Source organism: Phyllostomus hastatus, unplaced genomic scaffold (assembly GCF_019186645.2).
Source record: "Phyllostomus hastatus isolate PE091 unplaced genomic scaffold, TTU_PhHast_1.1 phas_contig_16, whole genome shotgun sequence".
Lineage (NCBI taxonomy): Eukaryota > Metazoa > Chordata > Mammalia > Chiroptera > Phyllostomidae > Phyllostomus > Phyllostomus hastatus.
In genome coordinates, this window is record NW_025333643.1 from 10,076,359 (window position 1) to 10,093,762 (window position 17,404).

Sequence of the window (17,404 nt, forward strand, 5' to 3'; positions counted from 1 at the left end):
GGCCTCAGGAGGCAGTTTCTGGGCCCCACCCTCGGCTCAGTTTCCCATGGCGGGTTTACAGTCTCTGACAGCAAGATTATACTTCTCAAAGGCAGAGACGGCCACAGTGCAGAAGCTGTGATTTCAGGGCCCAGGACCAGCAGCCCAACGGCTCCTCACACTGATCCCTGGAACACACAATTGGAGCTCCTTCCTTCCTTCCCTTGGTTTTGCCTTGGGCCCAGTTAAAGAGCAAGGTCAAAGGGTGCAGGGAGGTGAATGACACGTCGGGAGCTGCTGACCCTTCAGGCGACAGTTGATGTCCTCCATTCACTCCTTTCCAAAAGATTTCTGCTTTTTCTCTGCTGGCTTCTGTTCAGTTTCCACTCCAAATGAGGCTCACCAGGGCCCAGACTGACAACACAAATTCAGAGTTAGTCCCACCGCTGCTCCAGGCCCAGGAAACGCAGAGCCCTCTGTGGCAGGCTGGGAGGGAGGGCAGCCAGTGGAGTTTCAGGCACCAACCTGTTGTCTGGAGTATTCTGTGCTTCTCTAGGGAGAGCCAGGGGCTGCCAGCTGGCTTGTCACTGTGAGCAAGGCTCTGGCCAATTGGGGCTTCATTTCCCCTCCTGTAAAAGAAAAATGTGTGAGGCTGAAGATCTCCTAGATCCTATCTTATTCTAAATTCTGCACGACTGAATGCCTCCAAGTCCCCAGCTGTCCCTCAGGAGCCTGTTGAGCAGCCTCAGAATTGTTCTTTTAAGAGATAAGGGGTTTTCTTGCTGTTCCTCTGTTCCCAGCATCCAGCTCTCTCAGGGCATCTCTCAGTCAGGTGCAAAGCTTTCCACAAAGGCCATGGTGCAATCCACACATTAGCTGCCCTGTGCCCAGGCATCCTCGCCAACTCCATTTAGTAGTGGCTGAGTGGGAGGGTCACTAGGTCACTTTGCTTAGAAGAGCATGAGTCTGGCAAGCACACAGCTGGCATTCTGGAAGGTCCAGGGGCTGGCAGGGCCCTGGTGTGGCCCATGAAATCTCATTCCCCACTGCGAGGGGACCAGCCCCTGCCACTGAAGCTTCCACTGTCCTGGAGGCTGGCACTTCAGGAAATGGACTCTTCAAAAGGTCCAGGGCAGCGGAGTCACTGCTCAAGCCCTGGGAATGCAGGGATAAATATGACATGGCCTGGAGCGAGGAGGCTAGAGGTCGTGATCAGTCCTACACATGCAAACCTCAACACAGGGTAATGATGGAGCAGTGCTGTCTGTGGCCAGCTGGGGGTGAACAAGGAAGGCTTCCAGAGGAGAGCACTGGGACTGGCAGAGATGAGAGATGTGATGTGCAGACAACGGGAGGGCATGCTAGTGGGAGGAAGAAAGTTCAGAAAAGCAAGTTGGAGGCAGTTCACAGAGAGAGCTGGGCCCCTGGACTTGGGGGTTGTCCTTTTCCTGGGGCCATGAGAAACAGAAGGATAATGAGCAAGGGCTTCAGCCTTGAAGATTGGAGCCTTAGAGTGATGACCCAGTTTTGTGCCCTGGTGGTCTAGAGAAGAAGGTAGCTATGATCCAGAGGCCATGTCAGTGGTGGGGGCGAGAGGCAACAATGCTGAGAGATGCTGTTTGCTTTACGTGTGACTCCATACCTTATCGCTATTGACTCCCTGTGACCCAGGGGGTCACAGGCTCACACACAGCTTTTGCTTTCCCCAGAGCCTTCACGTCCCCCCGCCACTGGGAGTAAAGTCCCAGTGCTGTTGACAACCCATCTTGGTACAGGCAGATCCAGATGCGTTATTCCACCCCCGCTGCAGCTTCCCGGACAGCCTCCGCCTCCGCTCCTCCCACCCTGTGCTGGAAGGTCACCGACCCTACCAGTCAGCTGGTTCATATAAAGGGTGTGAGCCAGGCCTGCATACTCAGTGATGGCATCTGCTTGGTGGCCCTGCCTCATCTTGGCTCTGCTCTCTGGCTCGGTGGCCTTTGGCTTCCCGAGAAGCCCTTCCCGGCTGCTTGAGGTAAATCTGTCCCCTCTTCACCATCTGGGCCTGACATGTGGGCAGAGGAACCACCAGCCTGAGTGGTCCTTTACATGAGCAAGGGCGAGGGGGAGGGAGAGGGCAGGGCAATGAGCTGCAGGGGACAGGGCTGTGTGTTGAGAGAACTTACCATTTAATCCTGGGCAAGGCTCTGAAGTCTCCCTGGGCCACCTGTCAAATGGGCAGTGCTCCTTGAACTGCTCACCTCGCTCAGGAAACATAAAGGTCCACATCTGAGAAAAGGGCAGAGGCCTCTAGGAAGGGCTGAGTTGGGCCCTGCGGTGTGTAGTGGTGGTGGGGTGCTCCATGAGGGGGCCTCATGGACCTGGGGTGCAGGGAAAGGCAGAGTGGGTTGGGGTATGTGGGGCAGGGAAAGAGCTCTGGATTCCATTCTCCCTGCCCAGCTCCCCTGGGTAGCCTGGAGACCTGCCCTCTCTGGATCTCAGTTTCTCCATCTATTCAGAGCCCTGCCTACTCCGCCAGGTGGCTCTGGGTGGGTCTTAATGTCCAAAGGCCCTCCAAGGTGTATGTAGGGGAGGGTCACCACTGAATCTTTGTCTCAGCCCAGAACCTGCACTCCCGCCACAGTGACCTTGGCCTTGTGTTTATCTTTGCTTTTGCAGAAACGGAGCCTCCTGGAAGGGGTGAGGACTTTTGCCAGGGATGGTGTGGGGTGAAGTAGGGCAAGATGGAGCTGGTTGCCCAACAGCTAAAGAGGTGGGCCATAACAGCAGGTCCCACACAGCTGGCCAACAGCTCACAGACCCCTGTTCTGGCAGACCCCCATATGACTCAAGACCCCCAGGAAAGAGTGCCACAGAACCATGCCCTCTTGGACTACACCAGGTGCAGTCCAGGACAGCCGTTCCACCAGTCCTTCCTTCCACAAACACTCACCAAGCAGCTGCGGTCACTAGGCTGGGCTGGGGACACATAGTGAATGGCCCTGTCACACCCTCACAAAGCATCCTCATATCCGTGGTTAACCCAGATGTCTCCCTAGAGTCTCCCTCAGGCCACTGAGTGCCTGTGGGAAGGAGGATATTGGGGTCATAAAGGCCCGCCACACGCATTCACATTTCCCTCAGCACTGGAAATAAGTGCGTATTTGGGAGGTAGAATCAGGCAATTACCAAAGGACACAGTAAGAGAGTAGAACATGATCTTTCCAAATGACAATGTGAAAGGTGAACAGGAAGAGCTAAACAGGTCTCTGACCCCACTGGGGCAGACCTGCAGAGACCTGGCCTGGCTGGAGCACCTCAAGTGGAGGACACAGGACCTGCCTGGAGGAACTCGGAGCCACCGGAAGCACTGCCTGTCCTCAGGGTGATGGGCAGCATAGGAGGTTTTAAGTGGGAGGGTGAGAGGGTCACATTTGTTTCTTTACAAGGTCTCACTGGCTGCAAGCTGCATGGGAACTAATTACAGGATTAAGCAGGCAGATCAGGACCCTGCCCCTCTCCCCCAGCCCTTCTCCCTCCCCCTCCTCTCTCCTCTTGGCACAACATGAAGTTCCTTTTCATGGTGCAAAACTCCCCTCCCTAAGTGACTTCTTGCTGCTGAGCAACCAGTCAGGCTGAGCTAAGGAACTTGGGGGGCCCAGCAAATAGGGAGAAACAAAGGCTGAATCAGACATGGCCTCCGTGCTCCAAGAAGCCCCTGGTCTCTGCGGGCAGAGAGGTGCTCGGAAAGGCCGGTGCATGCACAAGGCATTGGGACTGCCCAGGCTCCCATCGCCAAATGGTGGCCAATTGAACATGGGGATGGAGGAGGCCACCCAAGCTTCCAGCATGAGTGACTGGGACAATGGAGGGGTCACTTACCAGGCAGGGCCTTTGCAATCTGTAAAAGGAGCTTGGAACAGGAGTGGCCAGGTTGAAGACTTGGCTTCCCAGTGCCCCAGGTTGGCAGGCCACCACTGCTGACTGCCATCCCCTCTCCCACAGGTGGTTGATGGCATTGAGGTCTACAGCACCAAGATCAGCTGCAAGGTGACCTCTCGCTTTGCTCACAATGTCGTCACCACGAGAGCCGTCAACCGGGCAGATGCCGCCAAAGAGGTTTCCTTTGATGTGGAGCTGCCCAAGACAGCCTTCATCACCAACTTCACCCTGTGCGTGCACTCAGGCTGCTGGATCTGGGCTCTGGGGGGAGTCTGGCCCAGCACGACCTCCCCCAACTCTCTCTCCCTGCAGGACCATTGACGGTGTTACATACCCTGGGAATGTCAAGGAAAAGGAAGTCGCCAAGAAGCAGTATGAAAAGGCTGTGTCCCAGGGCCAGACAGCAGGCTTGGTCAAGTGAGTATGGACCCCCAGGTTTGGGGGAGAATGCCTGGTCTGCAAGGGCTGCAAACAACAACTGCAGCAGTTATTATTATCATTGCAAAACATGTCCATAATTCTCACATTAACCCATTTTGAAGTTGAGGCGACCGAGGCTTAGAGTGGGTAGGCGTCTCCCCCAAGGAGTTGGGACTTGAACCCAAGTCCCAGGACAGGTGGAGTTGTGCAGTCTGTGGGGCATCATTGTCTTGCACCCCCATGCAGGGCCTCTGGGCGGAAGTTGGAGAAATTCACAGTGTCAGTCAATGTGGCTGCGGGCAGCAAGGTCACGTTTGAACTAACCTACGAAGAGCTGCTGAAGAGGCACAAGGGCAAGTACGAGATGTACCTTAAGATCCAGCCCAAACAACTGGTCAAGCACTTCGAGGTAATCAAGGACCCCTGCAGGCTCTGCTGAAACTGGGGCGGGGGACAGGATGGAGGTTTGGGGACGGCCTCTGGGACGGAGCTTGGAGCGGGGCTACGACCGCAGGCCCAGCTCTCAGCACTGGCTGAGGAAGCCTGGGGAATCACAGTGGCTCTGGCCCCAGCACCAGGGACAAGAGGAGGAGGCTGGGCTGCACCCATCTGGATCTTTGGGTGCTGGGCCTTGGGGACATCACAGTGTCTCTGGGTAGCCAGTAGCTGGTTATGTGCATTACCTACATTAGATATGAAACCCAAAGAAAAGCATTTGGTGGTAGAAACTGGACACCATCATGCAGGCAGTGGGAGAGCTTTGGGGTCAGAGTACCATCAGCAGGTCATTCTCTTGGTGGGAGAAACCAGGTGTAGCTGCCACAGAGTTTTCCTAAAAGCTGGTCCCTGCACCATCACTGACCCCTCTCCTTCCCTTGGCCTTGTCCTGGAGGCTGGCCTCTGCACTGTCACTGAGTAACATTTCCTCCTTTGTGGCCATTTCAGATCGAGGCAGACATCTTCGAGCCCCAGGGCATCAGCACGCTGGATGCTGAGGCCTCGTTCATTACCAATGATGTCCTGAACAGTGCCCTCACCAAGTCCTTCTCAGGGAAAAAGGTGGGACAGATGCCTCTCAGGCCTGGGGGCAGGGGCAGGGACACAGATCCTAGCAGGACCCCTGAGCACTAGGGCTTGGCTGGTGCCTGTGAGTGTGTGTGTGTCTGCAGCCATCACTGTCTCCCTGGCCCCCTGGGTCAGCAGTGAGGTGCTGGACGTGGGGGGCTGCTTGCTGATGATGACCTACCAGGGCAACTGACCTGCCACAAGGGCCTTCCCCAAGCCCCCAACCTGTTGTCCCCCCCACCGCCCCCCGCCTCTGTTTCAGCAGGTGCTTGATTACCTTGAAGTGTTTCATCAGTTGCCTGGGCTGGAACTGGTGGCCAGCGGGGGGAGGGGGAAACCAGTTATAAAGCCTGACTTCATTCTACCTTGGGACGTGGGCAGGGAGGGTTACTGTCTGTTTTGCAGATAAGGAGACCGAGCCCAGAGAGAGTCGTTTAGATCTACTGACTCCACACTGAGGGGTAGAAGATGAAAGGGAATTTTATTCTTGGTGCTGGTGGTTGACTCTGGTCCCCAAGCCTCTAGCTAATCCAGGGTGTGGCTGGTTGTGGGAAGTGGATGCGTAGATTTATACGTGAAATGTAAACCTCAGTCATTCAGGACTTCCAGGATGAGGCCCAAGGAGCACGTACTCAGAGGGCTGGTGGCTTCTGTAGGGCGTGGCCCTGCCCCAGCCCTCTCTTGCCTCCCTGCTCTGCTTCCTCCCTCCTGCCCCTCCCCTGGGCACCAACACATACCATCCAGCATGGAAGCTTCTTTACATGGTGCAAAACTCCCCTCCCTAAGTAGCTTCTCAATGCTGAATGCCAAGTACACTGAGCCAAGGGACTTAGCTGAACAGGGAAAGACAAAGGCTGAATCAGACAAGGCCCTGCCCTCTGAGGTGCCCCTGATCTCCAGGGGGAGAGAGGTGCTCGAAAGACCAGTGTGTGCTGGGTGGTGGCAGGGCCACCCAGGAGCCCACCTCTGGGTTCCTCCCTGTGAGGGCTGTGCCTCGCTCCCTGGGGCACCCCTGGCTGAGGTCTGCAGTGGGCAGACCCTGGCCAAGCTGAGCAAGGCCCTTCATTTCCCCACTCAGGGCCGTGTGTCCTTCAAGCCCAGCTTGGACCAACAGCGTTCATGCCCAAACTGTACAGACTCCCTCCTCAAAGGAGATTTCATCATCACCTACGATGTGAACAGAGCATCTCCGGCCAATGTGCAGGTACCTCCTCACTGGCTTTGTCAGGCTGGTCAATTCTGCCTCACAGTGGGGTGAGGACTGGTGTGGGAGTAGCCGCATGTAGTCCCTTCGTCATCCTGGATCCTCATTCCAAGTGTGGGTTTCCCGTCGGGCATGGGAGTGGAAGATAGCCCAGAGTTTGTGTGGCACACTTGGGAAGGTGGGAGTGAGTATCTTCTTGACCTGCTGAGTGTCTGCTTCTATTCACAAGAGCACCAACGTGCAGTTGCTAAAGCAACAGGGGCCTCCAGTCTGCCTCTCCTCTTTCCAGATAGTCAACGGCTACTTTGTGCACTTCTTCGCACCCCAAGGCCTTCCTGTGGTGCCTAAGAATGTGGTCTTCGTGATTGATGTCAGTGGCTCCATGCATGGTCGGAAACTGGACCAGGTACTGTCCTCTGTGCAAGTAGGGGTGAGGAATCTAGGGGAGCGATTTCCTTGTCGAGTGGACAAAGCTGATATTTCCAGTGAAAGAGGAGGGAGGGGAACAGGATAATTAAAGGCACAAAGCACCTGCCCCTCTCGTTTCAGGCGGCAGGCTCCCTGTCACCAGCCTGGGCTGGGAAGCCACCAGGCTGTCTGCTGCTCCCTCTCCCAGCTTCTTGTCTGCTTGTCTTTCTCCTTTCCAGACCAAGGATGCTCTCCTCAAAATCCTGGAGGATATGAAACAGGAGGACTACCTGAATTTCATCCTGTTCAGTGGAGATGTGACCACTTGGAAAGACAATTTAGTTCAAGCCACTCCTGAGAACATCCAGGAGGCCAGGACGTTTGTGAATAGTATTCGTGATCAAGGAAGTAAGAACAGAGGGGGGTGCCTGCTCCCACTGCTTGTCTCTCTGCCTGAGCAGCCTGCTTTCCCCTCCTCAGGGCACAGACTTTGCTGGCCCAGGCCCTGCAGACCCTAGCTGTGGGTAGAGGTGGGAGTTAGGTGGGGGTCCTCAGGCTTGATCTCAGGGTGTCTTTTTTGCCATCCAAGAAAACCCCTTCTTTCTGTTTTTAACCCATGATCATGGTGCCCCACAAATCCCAGCAAAATAAGGCTACAGAGAACCCTTATCATTGGCTGTTTCTTATGGAAAATCACAAGTGATGTCTTTACTGCTCCCCGATCATCCCAGTGAGGGGGCTGGAAGGCCACCTGACTATTTTCCAAAGTGTTTTTATAGGGGCCTAATGTCCCGAGCTCCTCTACCCCTGCCCCCTGAGCACCCATCCCACAGACCCCTTCCCATGGTGTTGTCCATGTGCCAGTGACCAACATCAATGACGGGCTGCTGAGAGGCATCAACATGTTGAAGAAGGCTCGAGAAGAGAACATTGTCCCGGAGAGGAGCACCTCCATCGTCATCATGCTGACCGACGGGGACGCCAATGTTGGTGAGGCAGGCGGCCATGGCTGTGTATCAGAGCCACAGTGCCTGGCTGCCACTCCGGGCTCTGTAGCCTGCTTGCTGTAAGACTTTGGGCAGCTCTCCCCAGGATCCCCTGCAGACTGTGAGCCCCTGAAGAGTGGGGCTTGCCTCCCCCTGCTAGGGCTCCCCACCCTCTGCCCTAAAAAGGGCTCACGGCCATGACGCCACCAGCTCTGCACTTGCAGGGGTCAGATCTCTTCAGACAGACCTGGTCCAGGTAGTTGTTGTGAACACCCCTTTGTCCCACAGGTGAAAGCAGACCCGAAAAAATCCAGGAGAACGTGAAGAATGCCATCAGAGGCAGGTTCCCCTTATATAACCTGGGCTTCGGCCACAATCTGAATTATAACTTCCTGGACAGCATGGCCCTGGAGAACAATGGGTTTGCCCGGCGCATCTATGAGGATTCTGATGCCAACTTGCAGTTGCAGGTGTGCCTTGCTTGCACCTGCCCCGACACGAGGCGCTCACCCCTTGCTCTGGGAGCCGTTCCTCTTAGGTTGAAATCCACCTGTGGTCACCACTTACCCCCCCAGCAATGGTTCTGGTTTTAGCCTCAGGCTACACAGAGCAGATCTGCTCCTTCCACGGGATTGCTAGGTCAAATATAGGACATGGTTAAATATGAATTTCTGATTAAAAATGAGGTATTTGTTGGTGTAAGTCTTCCCTAAAGATTGCATAAGACACTGTTTCTGTGCTGGGGCTGCCATAACACTGTCCTGGCAGCGGAACGGCTTAAACAATAGATGTTTACTGTCTCACATTTCTGGAGGCTAGAAGTCCAAGATCAAGGTGTTGTCAGGCTTGGTTCCTTGTGAGGGCTTTAGAAGAGGATCTTCCAGGCCTCTCTCCTTGGATTGGTGGTCATCTTCTCCCTGTCTCTTCATATCATCTTCCCTGGGTGTATCTGTCTCGGGGTCCAAATTCCCCCTTTTCATAAGGACACCAGTCCTATTGGATTGAGGTCCCTCCCAAAGACCTCATTTTAACTTGGTTATGTCTAAAAACACCCTATCCCCAAATAAGGTCACATCTGGAGGTACTAGGGGTAAGGGACTTAACCTATGTATTTGGGGATACACAATTCATCCCATAACAGACATATTTATGCTAAAACTTAACTTCTTGTTTACCTGACATTCAAATTTAACTGCATGTCTTATATTTTCTTTCCCTAACCCTGGCAACCCCACTCCTTCCTGGCGCAGGTAACTGCGCCCCCGCCCCTGCAGGGGAGCCCCCCGGGCATTCATCCCACCTGCTCCCACCCCATGTCCTGTCCTTCTCTCCTTACTTTCATGCCAACATTTTTTGAGTGCTTTCTATGTGCCAAGAGCTCTATCCTCATCTTCTGTGTTCTTCCTAGGCTGTGCCAGGGCGGGGCAGGGAGGGCTCCCATACACTGAAGGGCACAGGCAGGGCCACGCAGAAGTGGAGATGGGGCCGGGCCTGGCCGAGCCCATGCAGCTCGACAACCCTCGGAGGTGTCAGTGAGGGCACGCCCACACTGTCCTCTCCGTGCCAGCCCATCCTGGCGGCCTGAGGTGACTGGGTCCCCACTCTGGACTCCAGGGCTTCTATGAGGAGGTGGCCAACCCTCTGCTGACAGGGGTGGAGGTGAAGTACCCTGAGAATGCTATCCTGGACCTCACCCAGAACACGTACCCGCACTACTATGATGGCTCTGAGATCGTGGTGGCCGGACGCCTGGTGGACGAGGACATGAACAACTTTAAGGCGAATGTGGCAGGTCATGGGGTGAGCTGGGCTGGGGCCAGCTGTGGGTTGGGGGTGGGGGGCAGCACCTGTGGAGCCTGTGCCTACTGGCCAATGGTCTAGCAGTGGCGGCCCCCGGACTGGGGCCGCCAGGCTCCAGGCCTCCATTCCCCAAGCCTCTCCCTTTCTCCTTCCCTGGCCCAGGCCATCAATGACCTGACCTTCACAGAGGAGGTGGACGTGAAGGAGATGGAGAAGGCCCTGCAGGAGCAGGACTACATTTTTGGGAACTACATCGAGCGGCTCTGGGCCTACCTCACCATCGAGCAGCTGCTAGAGAAACGGTGACCTTGGCCCAGGCTTCACCCAGCCAGGCCCCACCTCAGGCCCCCACCTCAGGCCCCCAGCACTGCCCCAGCATCACCCTGTGCAGGGCTCTGCTCTGGGTGTCCCCAAGAGGAAGAGGACTGGGCCACACCCCAAGAAGCAAACCCCAGGCACATTCCTACCTGCCCTGCCCCCTTCCTGCCTAGCCCCTCGAATGTTGTTCCAGGGGCAGAGCCAGCCTGGCATCTAGGGCCGGGAGTAGAGAGGCTGAAGGGTGGGGTTCAGCCCTTGGTCCCCAGAGGGTGGGGCCTGGGCCCACTTGAGAGGGCCATGCCGGCCTTCTTTCAGGTGGGACCGGCCTATAAGGTACCTGGTGCAGAGCAGGGCCCATGCTGATCACTCATCACGAAGGAGTGCTGCAGTGGCCATTTCAAGCCCCTTCTATTTTATAGGTGGGGAAACTGAGGCCCCTCAGAGAAGAAACACAGCCTATCCATCTGTCCCAGGGAACTGCAAACCAGTTATTTTCTGAGCACTAATGGGCTGCGCTGAGGCTCCTGGACTGGTGCTGGGAGTCAGAGCAGGGGAAGGTGGTGAGGGCAGACCTCCGGGTTGACCTTCTCACCACTTCCCTCCCTACAGCAAGAACGCCCATGGGGATGAGAAGGAGAATCTCACAGCCCAGGCCCTGGACCTGTCCCTCAAGTACCACTTTGTGACTCCACTGACCTCCATGGTGGTGACCAAGCCTGAGGACCATGAGAACAAGATGGCCCTTGCCAACAAGCCTGGGGAAGGTGGGCACAAAGAGGGAAGGCCAGAACTCAGAGGCTTTCCTCCAGGACTTGGGCCTTAGGGGCCCTGAAGAGGAGTGGGCCAGGCTGGGGAGACCCAGACCCACTGAAGAGGAGCTGGCCCAGAGAGCACTGAAGGGAAACTGGGAAAGGAAGGCCTGGGAGGGTGTTGTTGGGGGCGGTGAAGCCGTCAGCATGGACAATGGGGTGTGAGCTGAACAGGGGCTTCCGAGTCTCTAAAGGGATATGAATACAGGGGTGAGTAACCTGCCCAGAGTAATTTCCAGGGAAGGGACTTAGGCCACAACATGGAGAGGCCCAGCTGGACCAGAGGAAGCACTCCCAGCCTTAAAGCTAAGCCTGGAGCATGTACCTGGGGATTGCAAGAAGAAAGGGCCCTGAGAGCTGGAGGCTGGGACCAGGCCCGCTCACCACACCCCAGGAGGGGATTCCTGAGTGTCCCCGCAACTGGACACAGGAGGCACAGGGTTGGCATTGGGAGGCAGGGGAGGCAAACAGCTGGTCTGAGTCAGGCCAGGAGCTCCTGGTTCCAGCAAACACCCCATGGGAGCACAGCTGGCTGATGGGAGGCCCACAGCCTGGGGCTGGTTGGATGGACAAGCAGCGAGGTGGCCGCATTGGCCAGCAGTCTGTGGCTTCTAACACATTTCTTCTATTTTCCCTCACAGGGCTTGCGGATGCAGGTGAGCTTCAGCCAGCAGTGGGATGGGTGTCCCAGGATGGGGGCAAGAGAGAATAAGGAGACCTTTCCAAACATGCTGGCAGTGCCCAGCCTCAGAAGGAGCCCTCAGGAAACCCGGGCTCAGGTCCCAGTTCTACAGCCACTCATGAGCAACCTTGGGCCAGGCTCTGCCCCTCTCTGGGCCTCAGGGCCCTTGTCAGTTGACTGGGGATTGCTTCCTCTGCCCAAGGAGGGACAGCATGAGAGTATTATGTGACTCTCAAGATGGGCATTGTCCCACATCAGCCACTCACACTCCATTATTCCCAAAAGAAGCCCTCTGAGGGAGTCCTCTTATGGTTCCCACTTTACTGTGAGGAGACCGAGGCACAGAGGTTAAGGCTTTTTGCTCAGGGACTCTCTCAGCAGGAGGCCGAGCCAGAACTTTGGCCCAGGCAGCCTGGTTACAGTGCCCAAGCTGGAATTCACAGCACCCTGCACCTCTCTTACCATAAAATTGGAACCTCACCTCCCACACACCCACCACCACCAGGTGGGGCTTCCCCGGCCCCTGCCTGCCTGCCTCGCCTCCATCAGTACAGGTTGTTCTATCCAAGCAGTGCATTTGGACTGGGTCATGGCTTTGCCCTTAGAACAGCCATATCAAGTATACAGTCACTGGTGTGTATGTGCACCTGATAAGTATGTGTGTGTGTTTTACTACCAAGGACAATAGACAGCTGTGAGCTTCACCCCGTCCCAGTTAGGTGGAGTTCAAGGGCAGAGGACAATATCTGTTGTGAGCATTACTCATGACAGAGTAGCTGACCATCTAATGGCTCGCGTTTTAGCCGTACCAAAATGCCATGCCCTTGGCCTTAAAGCAACACCCGCATTACCACCAGCCCTAGCAAGGAGTTCCCTGGACATTTCCATAGCCTAGGCCTAAGGGTCCCGTCCCTGCTCTCTGTCATGGTTGGGGTTTCACTGGACACCAGTAGCCCCAAGACAGGCAGGAGGCATGGGGGCTGGGGAGAGGGGCACCCTAGGCCCCACTCACGATTGCTGTCTGGCTTCTTTTTTTTAGTGATCCCCTCCAAGGCTTACCTGAGTGAGTATACACTGCTGCCACAGCCCCCTGTCTAGAAAATGGCCCACGGGCATCCTCCTAAGTCAGCTTTCTGGGACAGGCAGATGGTGGGATCCTGAGCAGATGGGGTGGCTGGGCGGGTGTTGAGAGCAATAGGGAGCAGAGAGGAGGCCATGAATCAAACTCTGGGCGAGGTCCTGGTGCCTCCCCAGCCCAATCATCCTGTTTATCCCTCTCTCCCTTTGTGTCCACAGACAGTTACAACCCTCCTTCACCACCTTCCTACTATGGTGAGTTCCCCGGTTCCTCCTGGGGCAAGTCTCAGGGCCCAGGGCCCAGGGCCCAGTGCCTCCTGCCTGTCTAGGAGTCCATCCTACAGGGGCCAGAGGGTGAGGAGAGGCCCCAGGAACAGTGAGAGGCCCGGGACCCAGGCCTTTCTCTGATGTGCCTTCAGTGGATGGGGACCCCCACTTCATCATCAATGTCCCAGAGAAAGATGATGCCATCTGCTTCAACATTGATGAAGACCCAGGCACAGTGCTGCGCCTCATTCAGGATCCCATCACAGGTGGGGGCTGTGGGCTGGGGCCAGAGGCTCTTCCTGGGAAGGCCTGGATACCCCCAGGGTAGGCGTATGGACTAGGTCATCACTGCCCATAAGGCACCCAACTTCATATGCAGATTGCATGCTGGATGGGGCTGTCCAGGACCATGGGCTAACCAAGTCCCCCAGGGGCCAGTGTGTTTGGGAGATGGTTAGAATTAAGGGCAGCCTGGCCCTGAGCTCAGCCTATATCTGGGGAATAGTTTTTCTTTAATGCTACTCCCTTGTCCAGGCAAGAGGCAGGTCTACAATGTGGGCCCTCAGCCACCGACATGACCCAAGAGTGTCTACGAACAGATAGTATTAGCTCCAAAGTTCTGCTCTCTTCTCGGGACCTCCACTCTACTGCTTCCCAGCACAGCTGGCTGGGGGAAGGCACGCCCTTTGAAGGCCAGCTGCACCCAGGAGATCTCACTGGTCTCTTACTGCCCGTGTCTCTGGCAGGCTTCACAGTTAATGGGCAGATCATCAGTGACAAGAGAGACAGCTCTAACTCTGAAACCAGAAAGACTTACTTTGGCAAACTGGGCATTGCTAACGCTCAGATGGACTTCCGGATTGAGGTGACTCCAGAGAAGATTACCCTGTGGAATGGGGCTGCACAGAGCACATTCAGCTGGCTGGACACAGTCACGGTCACACAGGACGGGTAAAGCCCCACTACTGGGCCTCTGAGGGGCACTGTGGTCCTATGATCTAAGGAGGCCCGAAGGGTTTGGAGAAACCCCAGGACAGTAGAGCCATAACGGGTCGCAGGGGAGACCGGTGGCCTCAGAGATCAGCCCCTGCCCGGGGGGAAGGTGACTATGGTAGACCCCAAACAACCCCTAGGTGCCCTGTCAGAGTTGGTAGCTGAGAACCAGTCATAGGGCTGACCTTGAGGGAAGGGCTGCATGGATGAAAGTTTTAGGTGGGTGTGGCAATCTGATAATAACAGTAATCCTACTTGCATCTTCTCTGGCTGAACTGACTTGTTTCCAAACTCCTCAGCCTCTCCTATACCTGTGGATTACTCAGAACCTAGTGGTCAGGACAGGAGTGTTACTCCCACTGAGGCTCAGAGAGGGGCATAACATGCCCAAGGTCACACAGGAAGCCAGCGGCTGAGCTAGGACTCAGCCCCAGGCCTCCTGGTTCCCAGGACAGTCCCCTCTCCTGTTTACAGAAGTGCCAGGACGCACTCAGTGAGGGGTGTCATTGGCACGTGTGAGGTGTCTTTTCCCTAACACCCATGGTAGTTTCTGGAGTCTGTGCTCTCAGGTGCCATGTACAGGGAAGGCCCTGCCAAGATGTCCTTGATTCAGATGCCCGGTGTCATGGCCATTGTGTCCCTTGCTGCCCTCTTTTCTCTCCTAGGCTGTCCGTGATGATTAACAGGAAGAAGAACATGGTGGTCTCCTTTGGAGGTGGGGTGACCTTTGTGGTGGTTCTGCACCAGGTGTGGAAGAAACATCCTGTCCACATTGACTTCCTGGGCTTCTACGTGGTGGACAGTCACCGGATGTCAGCGCAGACACACGGGCTGCTAGGTACAGAACATTCAAGCTTCAGGCTGTTCACAGGGCAGAGGGAAAAGCCATGAGAAAGGCCATCCTAGTCACCCCAGACCCAGTACTCAACACCGTATTCAGCCTCTGCCTTGACCTTGGAAGGCCAGAGGCTGTGTTACCTGGGGTGTTGGCAGGGACTGACAGTATGAATGCTTTTATTTCCAGGACAATTCTTCCATCCCTTTGATTTTAATGTGTCTGACATCCACCCAGGCTCCGACCCCACAAAGCCACAGGCCACGATGGTGGTGAAAAACCATCGGCTGACAGTCACCAGGTGAGGGAACTCATCTGACATTCTCTCCCTGCCCAGTAACAAGCCAGGAGGAAAGAGCCCTCTCTGCCCATACACATCGGCCCAGCAGGCTCTTGTCTTCTGTGGGGCACCCTCACTTCCCTCTGGGATCTTGGCCCCCTTTAGGGTCCTCCGAATCAGAAAAAGGCCAAGTTTGGCCCCCTAGAAGAAGTAATTATGCAACCTCATTCCTGACCGAAGAGTTCTGGACTCCTGGAATTAGCAACTGCACTCCCTCTGTCGACAGTAGGTCGATGCGCGTGGCCACCATCTTGCCCTCTCTGTGCATCACGGCGTCTCCCTCTTTTCTGCAGGGGCTCCCAGAAAGACTACAGCAAGGATGTCAGAGACGGCACCAAGGTGTCCTGCTGGTTCGTCCACAACAACGGCCAAGGGCTGATTGATGGAGTCCACAGCGACTACATTGTCCCTGACCTGTTCTGAGATGGCTGGTCCAGCTCGCCTAGCACCTGGAACAGAACTGAGCCTGGGGGCAACAATAAAGGCCGAGGTGGAAACCAGACCGTTGCCAGCCTCTGCGTGCCTCCCTGAGCCCCTGCTCTGTGGACACCAGCCAGTCCTGTAGCAGCTCGAAGGAAGGGCTGGCTGCTAGGAAGGCAACTTCCTGGGTCTCCCCAGCAGTGGTCCTGAATGATGGGGCTGGTTGGGGTAGCACTCCAGGGAGTCAAATGTATGATGGTTCGGGAAGGGAAAAATCCAGAACTGACCCTGGAGTAAACAGGCTCTGAGAAGGAGGGAAGGGCTGAATGTATCTTAGGGCCCAAGGGGGCCGTAAGAAAAGGCGGGGGGCTCTGGAGCTCTTGTCAGGAACTTCAGGCCCGGGGACCCTTCTATGACTCAGAAGCAGAGAGTGCTCCAGGTCAGACACTGCCTGTCGCTAAACGTGCATGCCATCCACCCGCCCACCAATCACCCATCCACTCATCAGATGCACCCAACATCCTGGGCAAAGATCTGGGGGCACACAGCTTAGTGACTCAGTTCCTGTTTCCATGGGTGCCTTAAGTTTGCCTCCAGCTGGGCCAGGGGTCCTTGGGATCTTCCAGTCACCTCCCACGAAGACCACCTGCTGCACTGTCACAAGTCCCAGGTGGGGTAGGGGTCAGAGCGGGTCCTGGACATGGGGCTCTGGGAGCCTCTCCCACCTGAACAGTGGGGGCTGCCCCTTCCTCCTTCTCCCTGCTTCCAGAGAGAGCTTTTACAGAGCAGAACCGATCATTGCTCTCTGCCTAAAACCCTGTAAGTGGCATCTCCCACCCATTGCTCTTGGGACAAAGACGAAGTTCTTCTTGTGGCTTCTAAGCTTCCTGAGCTCCATACAGCAGGCACTTTCCCTTACTTTCTGGGTTCCAGACACACAGAGTGCTTCCAGTTCTGCAAGCAGAACCCCTCCTGCCCCAGATTCTTTGCCTCTGCTGCTCTCTCTGCCTGAGGGGCTAAGGGCATACTGGGCAGAGGGTACCCCACTGAAGGAAGCAGTGGGCAGCTTTGTTTGATGGCACAGCAAGGCTGGAGGGGATTGAAGTCACCCTGGGGAGGCTCATGAATGTCAGTGGGGGGGGGGATGGGATCTGGCCGTGGGTCATGAGGGGGTTTTCCTATCTCCCACTCTAGGGGCCCCTCTGCCCAAGTCAGGCTAAGGTTTCCTAGGGACACCAACCTGGGGTCCTGGGCAGGGTATTGGGGGCAGTCCCAGAAGAAACATTTATCATCACAGAAGCCCCCAGCCAGGAGGCTATGTACAAGAGGCTGCTAGTGGACTGGAGGCTGTTGCCACACTGGGAGGGACTGCATGAGACCAGCTCCAGGGCGAACGTGGCAGGTGTCCATGCCAGGCTGGCGCAAAGGGCCCAGGCCTGGGAAGGGGCATCCTCAAATGGTCAAGCCTGCCACCCATTCAGTCTCGGGTCAGCTGAGGAGCCACATAGCTTTCAACCAGTCATCCTGGGACCAGTTTTCACACATCTGTGAAATGGGGAAAAACCTCCTGCCAGATGGAGGGTGTGAAGACACATCATCATATGGTTTCTGGTCCTTCTGAAATCCCTGTCCTCACCCTGCCACTCCAGCTAGCAGCCTAGTCCCGCAGGGTGGCAGAAAGGCAGAGGAGGCCCCCAGCCCAAATCTGCCCCTTTCCTTCCCCCAGCACAGTCAGGGACACCCTCCCCACAGGCCAGCTCCTGGCAGACTGTCCTCGCCCCAGTCCCACATCACTCCGGCCATGCCTGGTCCTGTCTGCAGCCTCTGGGGGCTCCCCTGGCTTTCAGGATAGAAGTCATGCTCTATGGCAAGGCACACAC

General features: G+C 56.0%; 1 protein-coding gene across 2 annotated transcripts; it reads left to right on the top strand.

Annotated features, from left to right (window-relative positions):
* The first annotated feature begins 1,855 nt into the window (after positions 1-1,855).
* Positions 1,856-15,604, top strand: ITIH3 (inter-alpha-trypsin inhibitor heavy chain 3). Of its 2 annotated transcripts, XM_045832380.1 has the most exons (22): positions 1,856-1,993; positions 2,638-2,658; positions 3,964-4,130; positions 4,213-4,317; positions 4,567-4,729; positions 5,266-5,379; positions 6,464-6,589; positions 6,879-6,995; positions 7,237-7,405; positions 7,862-7,987; positions 8,272-8,453; positions 9,598-9,783; positions 9,946-10,085; positions 10,711-10,865; positions 11,552-11,566; positions 12,632-12,655; positions 12,889-12,924; positions 13,089-13,202; positions 13,683-13,887; positions 14,595-14,767; positions 14,954-15,065; positions 15,398-15,604. In XM_045832380.1, exons 1-22 carry the CDS (start codon positions 1,901-1,903, stop codon positions 15,525-15,527), a joined length of 2,673 nt encoding a protein of 890 aa, XP_045688336.1. In that variant the 5' UTR covers positions 1,856-1,900; the 3' UTR covers positions 15,528-15,604. The 2 variants fall into 2 exon arrangements, with proteins under 2 accessions (XP_045688336.1, XP_045688337.1); XM_045832381.1 differs by lacking the exon at positions 2,638-2,658 and having other exon boundaries at positions 1,886-1,993.
* Positions 15,605-17,404: the final 1,800 nt, after the last annotated feature.